This window comes from Tauraco erythrolophus, chromosome 12 (assembly GCF_009769465.1).
Source record: "Tauraco erythrolophus isolate bTauEry1 chromosome 12, bTauEry1.pri, whole genome shotgun sequence".
NCBI classification, from domain to species: Eukaryota; Metazoa; Chordata; class Aves; order Musophagiformes; family Musophagidae; genus Tauraco; species Tauraco erythrolophus.
In genome coordinates, this window is record NC_141476.1 from 13,661,900 (window position 1) to 13,681,889 (window position 19,990).

General features: G+C 58.4%; 2 protein-coding genes across 2 annotated transcripts in view; both read right to left on the reverse strand.

Moving 5' to 3' along the window:
• Positions 1 to 11,905, reverse strand: part of CELSR3 (cadherin EGF LAG seven-pass G-type receptor 3) — a 42,313-nt gene extending 30,408 nt beyond the window's left edge. Inside the window, 32 exon segments of the mRNA XM_086619267.1 lie at positions 613 to 895; positions 897 to 982; positions 985 to 1,175; positions 8,343 to 8,421; positions 8,802 to 8,948; positions 8,951 to 9,004; positions 9,007 to 9,051; positions 9,054 to 9,243; positions 9,245 to 9,293; positions 9,295 to 9,368; positions 9,370 to 9,452; positions 9,455 to 9,551; positions 9,553 to 9,669; positions 9,671 to 9,738; positions 9,741 to 9,884; positions 9,887 to 9,923; positions 9,925 to 10,020; positions 10,022 to 10,087; positions 10,089 to 10,331; positions 10,333 to 10,400; positions 10,403 to 10,490; positions 10,492 to 10,593; positions 10,595 to 10,737; positions 10,740 to 10,841; positions 10,844 to 10,921; positions 10,924 to 10,978; positions 10,980 to 11,209; positions 11,212 to 11,295; positions 11,298 to 11,400; positions 11,403 to 11,558; positions 11,561 to 11,635; positions 11,720 to 11,905. Of these exon segments, the coding sequence (XP_086475393.1) occupies positions 613 to 895; positions 897 to 982; positions 985 to 1,175; positions 8,343 to 8,421; positions 8,802 to 8,948; positions 8,951 to 9,004; positions 9,007 to 9,051; positions 9,054 to 9,243; positions 9,245 to 9,293; positions 9,295 to 9,368; positions 9,370 to 9,452; positions 9,455 to 9,551; positions 9,553 to 9,669; positions 9,671 to 9,738; positions 9,741 to 9,884; positions 9,887 to 9,923; positions 9,925 to 10,020; positions 10,022 to 10,087; positions 10,089 to 10,331; positions 10,333 to 10,400; positions 10,403 to 10,490; positions 10,492 to 10,593; positions 10,595 to 10,737; positions 10,740 to 10,841; positions 10,844 to 10,921; positions 10,924 to 10,978; positions 10,980 to 11,209; positions 11,212 to 11,295; positions 11,298 to 11,400; positions 11,403 to 11,558; positions 11,561 to 11,635; positions 11,720 to 11,905 (3,619 nt within the window).
• A 5,913-nt stretch (positions 11,906 to 17,818) lies between these two features.
• NCKIPSD (NCK interacting protein with SH3 domain) overlaps positions 17,819 to 19,990 on the reverse strand; it is a 49,594-nt gene continuing 47,422 nt past the window's right edge. Inside the window, 4 exon segments of the mRNA XM_086618970.1 lie at positions 17,819 to 17,876; positions 17,879 to 18,050; positions 18,589 to 18,602; positions 18,605 to 18,760. Coding sequence (XP_086475096.1) covers positions 17,848 to 17,876; positions 17,879 to 18,050; positions 18,589 to 18,602; positions 18,605 to 18,760 — 371 coding nt within the window. The 3' untranslated portion in view covers positions 17,819 to 17,847.

Genomic DNA, 19,990 nt, shown 5'->3' on the forward strand with positions numbered 1-19,990 from the left:
AGGTTGCCAGTGGCCAGGCAAGGGTCTCCACAGGGCCTCTTGGGGACTTGTGGCAACAAGACTCGGGCCGGCCCAGGGAATGCCCCCCAGAGCTAGGACCAGATCTGCCTGGCTGGGATCCTGGCTGGTGGGGGCAGCTAGGCGCAGCCCTCCCTGTCTGTTTTGGTGTGGGCAGCAGCTCACCCACTGCGCCTGAGGCCAGTGGGGCTCAAGCCTCGCTAGACAGGCTGACCATTGGCAAGGCTGCAACAGCACCTCTGATGATTCAGAGCCATCGCCCCACTGGTATGGGGCAGAGCTGAGGAGCCTCCTGTGCTGCAGCCTGGCTGGTCCAACTGGTCCTCGTGGTCTGAGAAAAGGCTGGAGGTGGTAGCTGGGTCCCCAAGGAGCCCTCCATGCCGCCTCCCTGCAAAACAGATTTCTATGGCAACCTCAGCGCTGCACATCCAGCTCCATGGAAACGCAGAGAGTCAGGAGCAGAGCGGGACCTCTGCGGGCACAGAGGGGCTCCGACACCCACCTCCTGCTGGGCAGAGCACCCTGCCATGGTGACCGCAACACCAAGGGACCCGCTCACCCCTTCCCCCACGGCCCCCAGCACTGGGCACTCACCGCTGAAGTGCTGGCGGCATAACGCACGTGTATCCCCCCTCCTTGCGGGTGCAGATCCACCATTCAGGCAGGGGTTGGAGTAGCAGAGGTTGATCTCCGTTTCACAGTAGTCCCCGGTGAAGCCCTGCGGGCAGCGGCACCGCAGGCCAGTGATGGGGTGGATGGGCCGAAAGAGCGTGGAGGGGGAGGCGATGAAGGGGGCTGAGCTGTCAAACTTGAGGACGGAGATGCACTTCATGTAGTTCTGGCAGGGCTCCCGCAGGCAGACGTTGTCATCGAAAGGGCAGCACCTCCAGCATGGAGGCACCTGTCAGCACCATGCGCTTCATGTACAGCTGCTCCTGCAGCTCCTCCGAGCTGAAGAGCGGCCGCCTCGTGGCGCCAGGGCCGAGAAGCTGACGTTGAGCACCGTGCCGCCCACGTCTGTGTCGTTCTGGATGTTGAAGATGAAGATGTCCTCCTTTGGGCGTCGCGAAGCACAGTGGCACCCCCTTCCAGGAAGGTGGGACAGCAGCGGGGAGAGGAAGCGCCTCCTGCCACATGTTCTCAGCCGCACCTTGATGCTGTAGCCACATGTCCTCAGTGATGATGATCACCCGCCAGGACGCAACTGGGCCGTCACCTGTGGATCCCAATCTGCGGGAGGGAACAGGGACACGCTGCAGGTCTTTGCCTGCTGCTTAGTGGGTTCTCCTGTCTCCCACTCCAGGGCAGGGCCCTGCATTCCAGCGTAGCCCCCAAAAGGCCTGAGTCCTTGGCTAAGGAAGCTTGGAGCTAGCCCTGGGGGCTAGCAGGGTGCCACCTGGGCTAGAGGGGGAGCCATCGGTGTGGCTGCACTTTTCTCCCTCCCATCAGGCTCTCCACTGAGATAACTCCAGGTTTCCTCCCTGTCCTGGATCTCGGCAGCAAACTGAGCTCTCAGAAACAAAGATGCTCATGAGAAGCGGGCAGAAGGAAGGCCCAGCAGGAGGCTGGGCAAACACAGAAGCCGATGCCAGGGCCCGGGGTGTTTTGCTTCCTGCTGCGCCCTGTCTGCCTCCCCTGTGCTGCCTTTCCCTGCGCTTCCTCCTGCCATTTCCTTCTTCTCTCCTTCAGGGTCTCCCAGGCTTTTGTGCTGGTCTCCCTACTTCCCCACTTCTCAACCATCTGCTCCGCATCTCTTCCTCCCTCAGCCCATCTCCAGTTTGTTTAATTCTCTTTAATCTTTTTTTCCTTGGAAACAACTCCCTCCCCTTGGGACCCCGCACCACGCAAGCAATCTCCCAAGCATGAACACAGGAGCATGCCTGCCCCCTTGGCGCGTGCCCGCCTGCTGTCTCCCAGGACCTTGGCCATTAGCAGCATCTCACCCAGCAGCTCCAGCTGCAGGGGCCGGGCAGCACAGCACCAGCCCGCACAGGCAATGGCCGCAGTTCCCGCCCTCAGCATCCTCTGCCCAGGTAGAAGTCTGGGCAAGCAGTTTTATTTTTTGGTCATTAACTCTCCTTTCCATGTGACCCCAGTTGGTGGCTTTGCCAGGAGGCATCCTACAAAGCAGCCTTCCAAGGTCTCTCTTGCTCAGGTCACCCCAGGCACCTTTGCCAGCAGCTTTGGCCAGGGCACCCACGGAGGAGAAGCCTGTCTGCTGCTCCAGGACACCACCTCTCTCCCAGCCCTGCTCCTTCTGGGCCCCCTGCCCCAGCGCAGGCTCCGGCAGGCAGAGCCAGCCTTCAGTATGGTGAAGCAAGGACCACGCCAACCTCTGTGGCCTCAGAAATGCTCAGTGAGGCTCATCAATAACCTCACTGCACCTGGTGAAACGGGGTGATCCATCTTCCAGCCCATTGCCAGCACTCCAATACCGGAGCCCCACAGACATTGGCAGCACATGGCTGTCACCTGCTCTTCCCATCTCCCGCCCCACATCCACCTGAGAGCCTCAAACTCCCACATTTCCTTGGAAACCTGGCTCTCCATCATCATACCAAGGCAACGTTAACATCAGCACATCTCGACGGTGACTCCCAGGACTACCCTGGGTACCAAGCCTTGCTGTAACGTCCCCTACACATGACCAATGAGAGGGAAATGCAAGCCACTCCCTTCCCCCAGGGACATTGGGTTCGGCTGCCTGTGCCCACCTGCAGGCAAGGCCACCCAAATGATGGGTGAGGAGTTTTCTGGGATGCTTCCCATTCCCCATCTGCCACACTGATCCCCTGGCAGGTAAATTGGCTCCACAGAGACAGCCTCATGCATCCTCTCCCGAGCATCTGTGTCAGGTTCAACACTCTGGCTCCCAGTCTAAACGCCAACACGGGAGATGGACTTGGGAAAACTAGGCAGGAGGGTGGATCTTGCTCCAGGGGAGGAGCAGCTAAAACAAAGATGCCCCCAACAGCACAGAGGCAGTCCCCCCTCTGCCTCATCCCAGCCCTAACACGTCCCCCAGCACACCATGGGCGTTGGGCAAACCAGGCGCCCAGGGCTGGGCCGTTCAGGCTCTGCCCCTTTGCCTTGCAGCCAGAAAGCTGAAGGATGAGCCCTCAACAGCTCTGCCAGCCCAGGGGCAACCGTGTGGGTTATAACTGAGCACACTGGTGCAATTGTTCCGGTCAAAGGATCCTGTGCCAAAGGTGCCATTGTCCGGTCTAGCCCGCGGTGGCCCTGGAGGACCCCAGAGCGTTACTGGTGTGAACACAGGAGAGCGGCTCGTTTACTCACACACTGTAATCTCTGCCCCTCCTCTCAGACCCTGTGCTGTTCAGAGGAGGGAGGGGACCCACAGTCTTCAAGGTGATCCTGTCCTCGCCTGCACAAAGGCACAGCACTGCCTCGTGCTGCCACGTCTTCCCTGCCCGCCCTTCCAAGTGGGACATAACCACGTGGCACATCTCCCCACACAGATGTAACCATGGGCAGCTGCTCAAGCAAGCATCACTACCAGGACGGCCCAGGACAAACTAATGGACTGGACCATTGCCACAGGCAGCCCTGGCCAGCCCGTGCCAAGGCCACATGTGAAACAAGCCTGGCAAACTCAGCCAGAGCCTGCTCAGCACTGCTTCACCTGCAACCCAGTGCAAGGTGGCACAAGGGGCAGCAGGCGTTCTGGCACACGGTCAGCCTCAGCCCTGACGTGCACCAGGGTGTAGATACCAGCTCCCATCCCCCACCCATGCTCCAGCTCCAAGCCTCGCGTGCAAAGCTGCCTTCACCATTCTTCTCTTCCCATGGCTGTCACACAGCAAAGCCTTTTGATTTCTCTCAGCCCCGTTTGAAGTTTTGCAGTGCAGGAGGATTTAAAAATTGAAACATCTCCCTTTTTTCCCCATCTCTCTCTCTTCTACTCTTCAGAAGGTGAAAGCTTTCTGGCGACCCTGCAAATTCCTGCGCAAGCGCCAGCCTGCGCGCTGGGGCTGGTGCTCTGGAGATAAGGCTCACACCAGGCTGGGGGAGCAGCGGTGCCAGTACAGTCACCCAGGAGCTAATCTCCTGGAGGAAGGGGGGTTGCTTCCTTCTGAAATCAAACTGCTCAAGCCCCATATAGAAACAAGGTGAGCAAACACCCCTCTGCATGACACCCTCCCAGCTCTGACATGGAGGGCAGCATGAGCAGTGGTTACAAACAGCTCTGTCCAGCACCCGGCTGGACGTGCTGGGGCATTTAGACCTGCCTGGGACTCAGCACAAGGAATCTGCACCATCACCTGCATTTCCCTGAAGCACCTTCTCCCTGTAAGAGCCTCACAGGCTGCTGAGAGCACCCCCAGCCCTGGGATGCAGAAGCCGAGGGGAAAGCCCCAAGCGTGGCTCAGCTTGCTTGGCGTTAAGCTGCTCCCCGAGCCACCAGCAGCCTGCGCATTCCCTCCCGAGGGACCACCTGGCGAGGTAGCACCCCGCGGTCTGCCACCGCTTTCACACCCGCTCCCTTCTCAGCGGGAAGCGTGCAGGTTGTCCCAGCTCCCTCTCCTCTCCCTTGTCCCCTTCCTACGGTCTTGCCTCTGGCCAAGGGTCGAGAACGAGCTCGGTCTGAGCACAGCTGTCTCCTGCTCTCCTCTCTCAGGCTCTTGGTTCACCCGGCCAGTAAGCCGCCAGGCCCAGGGACAGCTCTGGCCCTCCCTGAGGGCTGCTCAGTGTCCAGCAATAGGCAGGCAGATGTCTGCCTGATTTATGGCTGCTACTTAGACCTCAGCTGATGCGAACACCGAGTCCTGGGGCAGGCTGGAGCCCAGCATCATCTCTGAGGAGCAAGGAGGCCATGGCCAGGAAAGAAGGCAGGCTGCAGGGTGTCCGTGCTTTGGCACAGCCCAGCCCACAGCCAGAAAGCATGAGTGCCCCTTTCTCGGCTCCCTGGCCCCACAGCCCTCTCCAGTAAGCTCCACCATAACACAATGTCCCACCTCAGCATCACGCCCCACAGCTCTGGGCAAGGGGAAGCAGATGGTTAAGAGAAGGACCTGCATGCAAATGGGGGGCAGGCGGGAGGGGGGGAAGTTACCAAAAGAAAGCCCAAAGCTGGCTGGAGGCACTGACCCCCCCCTGGAGCATTTTAATCACGAATGCTCAGCCTTTCTGATTAAAGTCCTGTGGCTGGAGAGCTGGTGCCTGGTGAATATTCATTGCAGCAGAACAAGGAGCCCTGGAAACATGCCTACAGGGAAAGGAGCAGAGAGAGGGGACACAAGGGGCTCTAACCCCCATGCTGGGCAGCACCGAGTCATTGTGTTCACACTTCCAAGACTGACAATTACCAGATTCAAAAGCAGCGAAGCTACAGAAAGAAGAGCTCTGGCTGGAGAAGGAGATGGGCAGCAGACTCCTCCCGGGGGGCTGCGTTGTCAACCTGGGAATGGAGCTCCAGCCTGCGCTGGAAACCTCTTGTGGGGAGCAGGGCTGCCGACCACTGCCCAACGGTCTCCTGAATCTGCCAGGGTGAGAGGCCATCTCTCCTGTCCTCTCCTGCTGCCAGAGGCTCTCCCAACCCCTGGGCAGCACCCCAGCCCGCTGTGCAGCATGAGGCATGGACTCCAGCCAACACTCCCAGCTCAAGAGCCTCAGAGTCACTAGCAGAGGTCCCCTTCCCCTACAGCAAACGTTTTTGTCTCCAGGGATCAGGATAGAAGGCAGCTCAGCTCGAATGGCCTCCCTGACCCAGGACACAGCCCTGTCCATCACTTGGGGGGACCAGGAGCTCAGAAATAGGCTCTGGTGCATCACCACCTGTCCTCTTCTGAGCAGCAGAGCCAGTGTCCAAGAGAGCAAAAGCCACTGCTCCGACTGCAACACCCTGCCAGCCAGCCCAGAGATGGTGAGGGTGGTGTGGGTATAGACAGGGGTAGCTGTCACATTTGCAGCTGAGGAGCAATAAAACACCTCCAGATGGAGATGCCAGGAAAGGTGTGTACGGTGAACATTCCTCACCACTTCTGAAGGGCTTCAGCAGACCTCTCAAGATTTTGATGATATTTCACAGGTTAAGAGATCTCAGAAGTAAATCAGACTCCCCTCACCCAGCACAGAGAATGAATGTCACTCTCCCGGTAGCTCTAAAGACACGGGCTGAAATATAATAACCAAGACAACTACAAAACCATTCCCTAACCAGAAACAGAAATCCTTAAGTCTCCCACCCTAACTTTGTGGTCAGCACCTCCAGCTGTGATGGACCTAACAGGGTAGGGAGCTCCCGAGATTGGGCTCCTCAAGAGAGGAGAGGCATGCAAGTCGTGAAAGGTCAGGGCAGCCCTGGGACTCTTGCCCAACTTGAAAAGATGGCTCTGATGCATTCAGACATCGGAGTCAGGACAAATATGCTCTAGGGGGGTCTTCCCTGTCAGGCTGGGATTTTAGGTGAGACATCTTGGACAAATGGGTCCCCTCACCAGAGCAAAGCCCTGGGCTGCAGACCACAGGGAGCTGTGTACAAAGAGCTGGAGGAGAACAGGGCAATGCAGCAGCCACAGCTGCGTGCTGCGGAGCCTCCATCATTGCCATCAGTCCAGAAACCTGGCCCAGTGAAACCAGTCCAGAACAGTTAAAGTCAAAATTATGTCAGTCTCCTGCAATGTCCTGATCTCACACAGTGCTGCTGGCCATGGTCACAGCCCCACGCTCCACCATCTCGCATCCTTGGCAGCCAAGAACAGTTTTTAGCAGCCATATGTGCCAACGCGTCTGCAAGGAGCTGGGGTCAGTTTGGGGGCTGTCAGTATCCCTGGAAAGGCACTGGTTTGTGATGGTCCAGGTCTTCCCTGCCTCCTATGAGGGGCTGAGCTGAGAACACTCACAGCTCAGGCAGGCAGAAGGGTCCCTTGCCCTGTGTTTTAGGGGGTTGCAGCCTCCCTCAAAGGGACCATAAAGCTCAAAGGCAGGTAGGGAAGCCGCTCCCCTCCCTGGGTGCTGACCCTCGGGGCACCCACCTAGCTGCTATTGTTGCCTTCCTGCAGGAGGAAGATGCTGGCGCGGTGTTGAGCCCAGGTGAACAATGCAGCCAGGTCTGAATGTCCTGGCCACCAGCTCTGCAAAGCCACCCGCCCACCCTCCCCCTGCACACGGTGACAGCACGGGGCCGATTGGGCTGCCAGCTGGGCAGGGGACTTCGAACAATAAAGATGGAAAAACCAAACCAGACCTCCACAGCCAATATCAAAGCCAACAAAAGGCCCGTTTTCCAGTGTCTCGCTTCCTTCCCTGCTACAGTTCTTCCCCTTCCATCTTCTCTCCTCCTTCGCGAGCGCTCCTCTCCCAGTCTCCCTTCCCGCTGGAAGATGACGACACTCTAATTGCAAGGGCCCCCTCGCCGTGAGGCAGCTCGACGCAGGACTTCGGGACGTGATTGTCTCCTGCCTTTGTGCAGGGTTAAGTGTGCAAGGAGGCAGAGCTTGCGTAAACACAGTCGGGCAGAAGCTGGAAAGGTCAAAACCACCCCCTCATCCCCAGCGATGGGCATGTGTGCGCCTGCACCCACTCTCAGCCAGCCCTACGGTTACAATTAACCCCCAAGAGTCCCAGTCCACCGACAGACTGGTGCTGATCAGGCAGGATTGCCTTGGACAGGTCCCCTCTTAATGCCCTCGCTCCGTCTTTTGAAAGAAATCCTCCCCTCACTGAACAAGCCAGATAGAGAGAGAGAGAGAGGGAGGAAAGGGAGGGCAGCTGGTAGCTGAGGGTCAGAGGAGCATCACGATTTAATGTACAGCTCCCAGGCACTTTTGGTAATTCAGCACTTGGCCCTTCCAATAAGGCTCTTGCCCGCCCGCCCTCCCCCAGAGCCGCTTCTCGGTTCAGCGATGGATGGATGGATGGATGCCTCCATTTCAGATTACGCATCCACAAGCAAAGAAGGCTGACAGCGAAGGCAAAGCTCAGGCGGTGGGAGCTCCAGGTCCAAACCCCACTAGCACACAGACAAGACCCTGGGTCCACCCTTTCCCTCCCCTTTCTCAGCTAGAGGCGACCCCAACATCCCCAAAGCCACCCCGGCAGCTACCACACATCTGCATTGGGATACTCCGGCAACACACACGATGCAAGAGTTTTAAGCACCATGCTTGGAGGTTGTCACAGATGTCCCCTGCACACTAAGTTGGCTGCAGAAAGGTGGTACCAGGTTTTGAGAAGCCACACCAGAAAGCACAGGTGTTGGTAGGTGCCACAGCCGGAACCCGGACTGAACTGTCAGCTACCAACAGACGGTATTTTTAAGAGGGGCTCCCTCTGCGCCGAGTTCAATCCTTCCCTCTGAGCACATCCAGGGAAGCGCTTGCTCAGTCCCGGCAGGGAGAAGAGCCACTAAAGCTTGGGAGCAAACAGTGTGCAGCCCCTGGGCTGGCAGCTGGCCAACCCCAGGAACCAGCTGCTTGCACGGCCAGCACCCTTACAGCACACGTCATAGCCTGGCCGGTGGCAGCAGCTCAAAGGGTGTCTCGCTAGCAGCTACAAGCCTCCTCACAGCTGAGTACGATGCTTTGTTCTTGCAGACCACCTCCGGCCTCATCCCCTTACAGAGCTCCCCTGCAGCATGTCCCCACTGCCACTCTTCCCAGCCCCTCCAGTATCCCCGATTGGAAGGGACTCCCAATCCAAATCTGTGTGTCAGTCCCCAATCCACCCCCTGATGCAGAATGGGATCCCTGAGGGGGACCATACAGAGCCCCTCAAAGGTACTGCACTAAAGGTTTACTGATTTAATAATTTTCACACCCTACCTGTGACAGTCACCAGCATAGAGGGCCACCAGCGGCGGTTGTTGTCCAGTTTACGGCTCAGCCTCAGCTCCCCGCTCGACTGATTTACAATCAACAAGTGCAGTTCATTTCCCCGCTCAAAGGTGTAGAAGAGGCGGTCGGACACTCTGGGTCATAAGCTGGGACCTTCCCTATGACGCCTGAGGGGAAGGTGTTGGACTTATGGACACGTCGTTATTGAACAGGATCTGGAAGTTCTTGAGAACGGGCTGTTGTCATTCTGGTCAATGAGTTTGATGTGGACCGTGGCTCTGCTGACCAGAGGGGCAGAGGTGGCTTGCACTACAATTACATATTCGGGTTTTGTCTCATAATCCAGGTCTATCAAGGCTGTGAGCTCCCCAGAAAAGATGTCCATCTGGAAATCTCAGGAGTTGCCTTCCACAATTTGGTACATGATCTCGGGCATTGGGTCCCTCATCTGGGTCAACGGCTGTGATTTGGCCACGACAGACCTACAATGCTGTTCTCCTTGACCAAGACCTCAAACTCTTCAGCGGGAAAGACAGGGGCGTTGTCATTCACATCCTTGAATGGTAACCTGGATATGGACAGGAGTTCGCTGAGGAGGGATGCCCTGTCCACAGCTATACGCAGTCAGCTCATAGACGGGACATTCTCACGGTCCAGCCTGCGGACAGTCCGAATGATCCCTGAGGTGGGCTCTATGGTGAAAGTCTCATCCCCATCCTCCCCATTCTGGAAGGTGTTACTGCACTCGCCCGTTGGTGTGGGCATCCCGGTCGGTGGCAGAGATCTGGAGAACGCTGGTGAAGGGCGGTGCATCCTCAGAGATCATGCCCTGGTAATGAGGGCTGACGAACTGAGGACGCATTGTCATTAACATCGTTCACCATGATTTCAACGTAGGTGGTGTACGCTTTCTGGGGGATCCCGTGTCCTTGGCAGTGATAGCCAATGTGTAGGTGACTTGGTCCTCATAGTCCAATTCTGCTGAAGAGTGATGGCACCCGGAGTCTGGATCGATGCGAAACTGAGGGACATTGTCTTCTAGGTAGTATGTGATGCGGGCATTTTCCCCACATCATCGTCCGTGGCACTGATCACCACCACGGTGCTGCCCCACGGGCCGGTCCTCGTTGATGCTCACAGAGTAGTGAGCACTCTGGAACACAGGCCGGTGCGTGTTAGCATCCGTAATGTTGATGTGAAGTGGGCATGTTGTCACGCAGGGTGCGGTCGGAGGCCGTCACAGTGAGCACGTAGCGCCTCTCCTGCTTGTAGTACCAGTGGCAGAGACAGAGTGATTGAGCCCCATCCCGCCTTGCGTGCTGATGGAGAGCGGTTCCGCGTGTTGCCTCCTTGATTCTGGTAGGTGATGGCACTGTTCACATTCCGGTCAATTGCCGTGACGCTGAGGACACTGGTCCCCACAGCGGCATCCTCATTCAGGCGGATGAAGTACTCCTTCTGGGTGAACTCCGGCGGTTGTCGTTGACATCCATGACAGTTAATGGTGACACTGGCAGAAGGCAGATAAAGATGGAGAGCCGTGGTCCCGAGCCTCTACTCCAAAAAAATAGTGCTCGACCGACTCCGGTCCAAGGGCCCACTGACCGTGATCCACCACGGTGGCACTGTCACCACGAAGGGTGTGTCAGCCGAGATCCCTGTCAGTTTGTACTCCAGTACGCGAGTTCTCGCGTAGTCCTGCGTCCACAGCCTGGATGTGGATGACCGAGTGGCCAAGGGGAGCGTTCTCCAGGACGGAGATTTGGAAAGGGGTGCTGACCAAAAATGGGGGCATGGTCATTGATGTCCACCACTTGGATGCTGGCCATGCCGGTGTTGTTAGAGAGAGGAGGGCGCACCTGCGTCCTGAGCCGGATCCTCAGGGCATACTCCCGCTCCACCTCAAAATCAAGTGGGGCCACACCTGTATCTCCCCGGTGACGCTGTCAATGGAGAACTGGCCCGGCTGTTCCCACTGATGGATGTTGTAGTGGACCAGTGCGTTGTTGTCCTTGTCCAGGTCCGTGCAGTGACGCGCAGGATTTCGGTGTGGGGCCGTATGTCCTCCCTCACCTGGACAATGTAGCGCTTCTCGCTGAACTGAGGGTGTTGTCGTTCTCATCAAGGACTGTGATGTAAACCTTGACTGTGGCGGAGCGGGGCCCCCGGCTCCCCTGCCCTTGTCGTTGGCCTCCACACCAAGGAGTACCTCTCCATCTTCTCCCTGTCCACCGGTCCGCTGGTGGTGATAAGGCCGGAGCGAGGGTCTATTCTCGAAGACGGCGTGGGCAGCCGCTCGTTGACGAAGCGGGTAGCGGATGTTGCGGGGGGTGGCGAGTCGACATCGGTGGCCCGCAGCTGCAGGATGGGATACCCCTCCTCCACGTTCTCGCGGATGTCTCCCGATACTCACTCTGCTCAAAGACAGGGTCGTGGTCGTTGCGGTCGGCCACGGCGATGGCCACCATGGTGGTGGCGGAAGCCGGGGCGCCCCGTGGTCGACGGCCGTCACGCGGAAGTAGTGCAGCTCCATGCTCTCGCGGTCCAGGGCCTGGGTGGTGGTGATGAGTCCGGCTCGCGGGGTCGATTGCTGAAGAGCTCCCGCGAGCGGCGTTCATCAGCGCGGTCCATGGAGTACACCAGCCGCCCCGCCTCGCCCCCGTCGGGGTCCTGGGCTGCCACCGCCACCACCGCCGTCCCCGCCGGCTGGTTCTCCGCCACCTCCGCCTGGTAGTTGTACTGGGGGGAACAGCGGGGTGGCGGTTGGGGGCTGCGCGCCGCCCCCGCCGCCCCGGGGATGGAGACGGGGAAGGGAGCGGGCGCTGCGGGCGGCGCCGGGCGGGCAGCGCGACGGGGAGCGGCGGCGCGGCGGCGCGGGCAGCCCCGGGGGCACCGCCGCCGCCCACCGCAGCCCGGCGGCAGGCAGCCCCCGAGGGTCGGCGGCGCCCAGCCCGGCGGCGGCGGAGGCGCGGCGGCCCCCAGCCGGGGGGGAACAAAGGAGCAGCAGCAGCGGCAGCAGCAGCGGAGGCGGCCCCGGTGTGGCAGCGGCGGCAGCGGCGGCTCGGGGCGGCCACCAGCTCCTCCGCCGCCATGGTGGCTTAGCGGCCGCCGCCCGGCCTGGGCGCACGGCGGCTGGGCTCGGCGCCGCCCCCGCCTCAGCGGCGGCGATGGCCGCCCCCCGCGCAGCGCCGCGCCGGCGCGCTGCTGCTACTGCTGCTGCCGGGGGTGGCGGCGGCGGAGGCAGCTCCTCCCGCAGCCCCAACATGGCTCCCGCCGCCCCACCTCGCCCCGCCCTCCGCCGCGCGCCCCGCCCGCCCCGCCGCCGCCATCTTGAGGGAGGAAGGGCGAGCCGCCGCCTGGCCTTCTGCCCGGTCACCGGCGGGGTCCGAGGCGCAGCGCGGAGCGGCAGCCCCGGTGAGAGGGGTACAGGCACCGTGCGAGGGACGTGCCGGTCGCGTCCCCCGGTGCCAGCCGTGCCGGGGCGCGGTTGGCGGCACTGCCGCCCCGGTACCGGGTGTGCCCGCCCCCAAGGAGCGCTGCCGGCCGGTGTGCCGCTGCTGGCTTCCCCGGGGCCAGGCTGCTTCCCCAGGGCTATGGGAGGGAGACCGTGGGGTTCGCTGTCCTGCCGCCAGCGGAAGGGGCGAGGCAGGAAAACGGCCAGCGTTTTGGCAGGAGGCACTGCCGATGCTTTGCAGCCCTAACGGCTCCCGCCGCCCGCCCGTGTCCACCTGCAAGCAGCACCAAGGGTGTCTTCAGGGGTGGGTTTTTTCACTGTGTGCGTGAGAAAGGGCTTCCCCTTGTCCTGTGCCACAGGGCAGTAACTCTGCCAGGTCGGTGTCCAGGCACCTGCAGCGGCATCACGGCCCCTGCGCTTGGCTCTACCACCCACGGTCACCTGCGCATGGCAGGGATGTAGCTGCCCTGCTCTGTGCCTCGATGCACACCTCGGCCACCCCCACCTACCAGGTGATGGCATCAACACTGGGGAGAAAGTTGCAAGTTTTTCTTTCCAGCATCCATGAAAAAATCCGTTTTTCCCAAGGAAATTCAGTCTGGGGCCCTTGCATCAGGATGGTTCATGAGCGTATCAGCCTTGCAATTTAGCTGTTGGTTTGATCTAAATCAACTAGTATCGCAGGCCTAATCCACTGGAGCTTATAATAGGCTTAGGAATTACGTCCTCATTAGTGTTCAGTGTGCCACAGTGGGGGAAACATCTCGGCTGCGTCCTGTTGAAGAAGAGGGGAGCCCAAAGCATCTTAGCTGGGGTTGTGGCTAAGGAAGAAAGTGCTGTGCCAGGGAGGAAAACGGAGTAAATTGAGGAGACAGGGAATTTTAGGGTGGGGTAGGGAAGGGGAGGGAGTCTCAGGACACAGAGTGCTTGCCATGCACCTCCAGCTCCAGAGAGACTGCCAGAGCCCCCTGTGCTGGACGGTTCAGGGTGGGTAGGCTGGGGAGGAGGGAGATCTCATGCAACACCGCAGCCAGACTGGGCACCACCAGCACCCCTTGTGCAGCCCCTACATAGCTCCCAGAAAGACACACGAGTTAACAGTGAGGTGGATTCACACTGGAGGTAGGGCTCCTCTGCTTGCTCAGCCCTCGCTCCCAGCACCCATCCGCACTCTCCGACACTCCTGGGGAGCTGAAGACACTCCCACCCCACGGTGAAGCCTAACGAGGCTGTGCAAGGTCCCATGGTCCCTTGGCAGAAATTTGAGCGGCTGCTTTGGAGCCGCACACTGCTTTGGACAGCCCAGGCCATCTGCACAGCAAGGAGGAGTCACAGGAGGACTGTGTTGACTCTTGGGCGCTGCAGACCTGGAGACCTCGAGGGGGCCCAGCTGCCACTGCCATCGTGGTGCCCCCTGCACCAGCTGCGGACGGGGCTGCGGCACTGCCACATGCTGCTGCCACAGTGCTGAATCCTGGCATTAACAGCACTTTGCCCCATGCCCGTGTTCCCCCACCAACCGTGACCACCACTGGCTCTCACCTGGCTTCGGTTTCACCAATGGTGACAGATGGTCTCCTATCAATCATTGTAGTGTAAACGAGGGGGTGGGAAGAGCACATGCTGCCCGTGTGGTTTGGGGTTTGACTGCAAGCAGGCTCCCACTCCCAGGGTTGGAAACTGATCCAACACAAAGTGAGGTCTGACAACATGCCCAGCAGGTCCCCCAACCACCTTGCACCATCTCAGAGCCAGAGGCTTTCTGTGCAGGGCTGCTGCCTCCCTTCCACCACCATCACCCATGCCAGCAGCAAGGCCTGGCCACCACTCGGCAGCGGCAGGGTGGCAGAGCAGGCAGGGCTTGTCCTTGCCCCAGCGCCTGTAGCTGAGTACCTGTTTCAGGACCACATGGGAAACATGAAGCAGGCCTAAAGCGGTGGCTAGTGTAGCTCAGCACGTGCTGGAGAGAAGTTCCCATGGTGCTTACACAACGCAGAAGGCTGACAGTGGTGGGTGTGGATTTCGAAGCCTCCAGAGAAGCTAGCATGTTAATTACAAACTCCGTAGGATTCCTGAACATCAATAATCTGCTATGATAACTCAGCCACCACAAAACGCCTCTGGCTTGGCTGGTCCAAGCACAGCACTGATGGACTCCAGCTGTGCCAGCCGTGTGCAGGTGGTGCCCCGGGGGGGATTTACATTCTCCCCCCTCCAGGTCCCCCGGGCACCCACCTGAGCCCTCCCAGGGCCATTAGGCTACTGCTGGAGCAGCCCCGGCCCCCTCGCAGCTCCATCAAGGAGCCTCATCTAACAAAGGGCTGCGCAGCACCCGCGCGCGACAGCAATGCAACGGCTTCACGCAAGCCCCGCTGCGGCTGGGTTATACTTTCGCACCTCCTCGAACTGGGGATTTGCCATCAAGTAAACCTATCAGGAGAGAGGCAATACTTTTAAAAATTATGAAGGCTTTCAAGTTTATTTGTTCAATTACCAGCTGATGGCTAAGAAGGAGGAGGAGGAGGAGAAAATCATTGGGGTATTACTGCCGCAAAATAGTTGTAAATTGAATCATTCCAGACGATAAAGCGGAGGCGCAGTCACAGGCAGCGCAGCGCTCCCCCTGCACCAGCCCCCCAACACCCCTCCCTGCTGCACCACAATAAAAACACACCGATACAGGGAGATACCGCTCTAATAGTGGCCTATTATGGCAATGCCAGAGTGTTATCGGTGCCTGTCACTCGTGCGCAGCGCAGCAACCGCTGAGCAGGCTTGGGGATAATGAGTTTACACGCTGCGGTTTGATTCCCTGTGACATGCAAAGGCCTTTCCTGGGCAGTGGGGCAGCTCTTCCCCCCAGGACCCCCCCATGGCAGGCCGCCCCCCCAGCTCTTCCAGCCCTGGCACAGGGCTATGTGCTGGGACACGGGTGACCAGCCCCCAGGGACAGCAACGGCTCAGGGATGCTGAAGGGAGCCCAGCTCTGCCTGTTCAGGCTTAGCCCATCCAGGACTCTGCCCTGCTCCCGTGGCAGGGTGCTGCCATGAAAGGCTTTGCCCAGGCTGTGCTCCTGGCTAGGAGAGCCGCAGATCCTGCCTGCTTGCCCCAGACTGGCACAGTAAAGCCTGGGCTGCATCACTGAGGGCAAGTGCCAGAGGAATATCCCACCACTGCATCGGGGCACAAGCCGAAAACAAGCCCAAGTGAGACCCAGAGGCAGGCTCGGTTGGCTCGGGGGGATGTGTAACCATACACTGCACAGAGCGAAGGGACACAGGAGAGCCATCACAGGGTGGGCACCCGTGAGTGCTGGCAGCCCTCCTGTATCGTGATTACCCCCTAGGCAGGGGCTTGACACACTGCAAGGCCATGAGGTTGGCCTCTGAGAGACACTGGCCAAAGACGCAGGAGCTGGGACACAGCCCTGGCCCCATTTCTGCAGGGCAGCTGTGCCTGATGCAGCCCCCATGTTTGGCGGGGGCACAGCCTGCCCTGGCATTTACACCTCTACTCTTGGCTAGGGCCGTAGCACACACCTGCCCAGGCACACACCAGGAGCAACCAGCTTCCTGCCACTGACTTGGTGCTTCACCAAGCGCCCATTGCCCTCCAACATGCACCCCCCACCATCCAAGTCACTCCCCACAGCAGCACACGCGGGGCTGAGGTTTAGGAACAGACATCCGCAGCCAAAGCGCGATTCATTAGCGCTCGATACAGACCGTTAAACCCTTGCCACGGGGCTTGCTGCCTTGGCAGCTCTGCTGGGAGCCAGCTGAGGCTGCGCGTGCCTTGCGGGAAGTGAACGGCTGAGTCCAGCTCTGCCAAACCCGGAATCTGGGGCAGCGACGCCAGGCAGGCCCACAGGCGATGGCTGTGCCCCCTGCAGGGGCTGCTGCCCTCCAGTACCCCCTCGTCTGCCAGCAACGTGGTAGGAAAACGCAACACAAGAAGCCGAGTGCGGGGAAAACTGCTGGGTTATCCCATTTGATCGAGGGCGAGCACCCAGCGCTTTGCCTTTGCAGGAAGCAGGCAGCCAAACCATCCCTACCCCTTCGGTCCCCTCGCAACAGCATATGGCAGGCAGGACTATGTTCACAGAAGTCCAGTTTAAGACATTTTTATTCCTCTGCATGTTACACTTAGTGTTTAAGAAAATACAGGATCCCTTTTGACATTCATACATTTTTACAGGGGAAAAATAGGTTTCTCTACGAGGGTGGTTATTAAGCTTTGGGTGTTCCCAGGCTGACTTCAGGGGGTCCTTGTACCCCTTGGCTGCCAGGCCAACTCCCTCCGTTCCTGAGCATCACTGCCTCAGCACCCAGAGCCCAGGTCTGCAGAGCAGAGCTCGTGTCATCACCTCAAGCTAAAAATAAAAAATAATACAGTGCCCAGTGTTTCCAGTTCCACTTTCCAATAGCTCCTACACTGGATACTACAAAGGAAGAGCTGGGGACAGGAAGTGGACCAGACTGCACACGAATATCTAAGATACCCACATTAGTGTGTGTGACTATCTGTAACAGGGAAACAGGTTAATCCCGTTTGCTAGAAACCTAGAGGAAATATAAATAAGGGCTCCTCACACTCGTGCATAGTCACAAACAGCTACTGGACACCAGGCTCACGCTGCTCCGAGTGCTGCCACGTGGAGCGGGAGGGCAGCGAGGCAGAGCTACTATGAAGCTCAAGGCAAGAAATCCACACGCTTCACGAACAGAGCGCGCCTGCCCACGCACAGCCCTCTGCTCAGGGCCCTGGGGCAACGCCATGAGAGAGGTGGCAAGCTGCAGCTTTCACTTGGCAGGACGCATCTTTGAGCTGTGTCCCGGCCAAAGGCTTCCTAAGGGCAGCGTCACCCACGTGGTCGTTACTTCTAGGCTGCCACAGTGTGCAAGAAATTCAGATTTAAACGTCACTAGAGAAAGCAGATTGGAAAAAGCAGCTGCTGGGGTAAGACCTCCTATGGCCCTAGGTGGGCTGCTACCCAGAGGCGAAGCTGAGGGCCAGGAGGCAGTGAAAGGCTCACCAGACGAGGCGTTAGACAGCGAGCGAGCTACCTCCCCTTGGCAGGGCTGCAGCACATTGGCACTAGCAGCAGAAAACGAAACAGATGTTACGAAAGCTTCTTCCAAGCACCAGCGGACTCCACTTGGTCACTGCGGGAGAGAGATGCACATGGAAAAGAAGTGATACTCTAAGGCAAAGGCCTTTCTCTTCAGGACCTCGGACACCAGCGCAGCTAAACTCCCCCCACCCAGCTGCTATGTCCCTCGCAAGCTCTCTGCCCTTCCCACTAACACCAGCTGCCCAAACGCCTCCTGCCCAAGTCTTGCAGGCAAACCATGCGCCAGCGCCCACCTCGCTCCGACTTCCCCTGAGCACCAGGCCCCAGGACACCCCCTGCCCCTCCTGCCGCTGGCCTCTCCAAAGGGCGGTGAACGCTGTCCCCAACCTTAGGCCTCGCATGGAGGGATATAAGGTATGAGCTGTACGGGAAGGAATGGGGAGAAAGTGTCAACAAGAGACGTCGTCGATCCAAGTGGTTCAACTCCAGTCCAAGACGAGGGGTGGTTAGCTGGTACCAGGAGAGATTTCTGGAACTCTTTATAAATCTCCAAGATGATCAGTTTGTCCATCTGGCACTGCTGGCTCTCCTCCTCCTCCCCCAGGATGCGCTGCAGGATGCCCTGCAGGTCGGAGAGGCGGTGCTGGTGCTGCAGATAGGGCGTGGAGCGGATGATGGCGTGCATCAGAGACAGATACTCCATCCTCAGCTGCCAAGTGGGAGGGGAGACAACAAACAGAGCACAATGAAAGGTTTAAAGTGAGATAAACAAGCATGCCAGCCTCCATTACAGCATGAGTACAGGAACAGCTGCTGCTGCACCACCAGCCGGAGAGCGACTCCAGAGGCACCTGCTTTTCCTTCAGGCTCATTAGTAGCTATGAAAAACTCTGCTTTTCCCACAGCAACCCAGTGCGGCTCTTCAGTCACTCTCAAACACATGCACATCCTCTGCCTCTGGCAAAACAGAGAGATCCTTCCTACTTGTGTTGATCACAGAGGGTCCCTGTTCCCAAAGGTCCCTGGACAGAAGGGTGCAGACCACCAGAAGCCTGGCAGATCTTTCTTCAAACACATCTTTCTACTGCTGTGCTGGACAGGATAAATCCCCCCGTTCCTCCTCAGCCCCCAAGGTTGATGTGAGCACCCAAAAACGTCATGCCCACCCCAGGACTCCACTCTTGCCTGCACCACCAGGCCCATGTAAGGCCAGGAGAAACAGTGTTGCTTTGGGTTAGTGTGAGCACCTTGTCTCCCGGGAGAGATCAGCAATCTGCCGCACCAAGATGTCTATCAGGACCATCATGTCCGTGTGGTAGAAGATGCTGGCTGTATCCTTACTGGCAAAGATGTCCTGCAGAAACTTCAGCACTGAGTGTGGTGGCTGAGGCTGATGCTTGAAGATACAAACTGGATCATCTAGGGGAGGCAGAGAGACTGTGCTAAGCCACACGCTCCCCATTGCCCCGGCCTCCGTCTTTAGTGCTCGTTCCTTCACTAGACCCTGCCAGCTTTGGCGAGGAGGCTGCCCCTGGCCTCAGCCAGCAGCTCCCTGCCCGTGGCTAGCTTTTGTGCTAGCAGACCTTAGTGCCTTGCACAAAGCTGCATAATCAGCATAGCAGCTCTGCAGGGTACCAAGCCAAGACCAAAATCATTAGCATTAGCATTAATCATTGTTTATGTTTTGCCTACCATCCCAGGTGAGAGCTCATTAGCACATCACCTCTCAGTGCCTCCCTTTTTGGTCAACAGCTAACACTCATTTTCTCCACAATCTATTAAGTCTGGTCCATGACCCCTCTGAAAAGCCCGTTAAAGCCTGTACCAGAAATGAGCTTTCACCACAGAGACCAGGCTAGGACCATCCCAGAAGCAAGAAAAGAAACACTTCCAAGTTTTAAATGAGCCACCACATCCTGTTCTCTTCCAAAAACATGTCGCTACAGATCCCAAGAGGGACTCTGGGACACTGCAGCCCTCTCAGCAGTTGTCAGGAAGGCGGGCACAAGAGAAGCATCTTCATTAGGTTGTGGCCTCCCTCTTTCTTCCCCAGCTCCTCACAGTAAGGTGATCCCTGCGGGAATCTGGCAGGGAAAGGCTAAATAAGGCTTTGGGAGGAGGCCAGACAGAAGAGCACCGAGATGCTGGCTGCTGTCAAGCTGATATAGTGTGGAGACAGTGATTTGCAACCCAAAGAGAACTAAAGCCAGAGTAAGATGCGCTGCGAGCATCACAGGATGAGTTATTACCAGCAAATCAACAAAATGAATCTCAGGCAGCAAAGCCCCTGTGCTCCAGAAGGTATTAGAAAGCACAATAGTGGTGTGCAGCACAAGCAGAAATACCTGGCACCACTCTTCCTGCGGAGATCTCCAGCTTTCGAGCAATCTGCTTTGCAAAAGCACTACACATACAGTGGATTTCTCTCTACGGCTGGAGCAGACACAAAGCTAACACTCTGCCAGAGATTCTGAAGTCGGGAAGTTCCACTCTAAGCAGCATTTCGAAAGGCAAGATCTCCCTCTGGATCTCTCCTCCAGGAGAGAAGGATTGCCAGCATGGGCCGAGGTTCATGTGACAGTGCTGATGGAGTCCTGTCTGTCCAAGGACAGAAGTGGCCCAGGACCAGCTTTCCTCCCAGACAAGAGC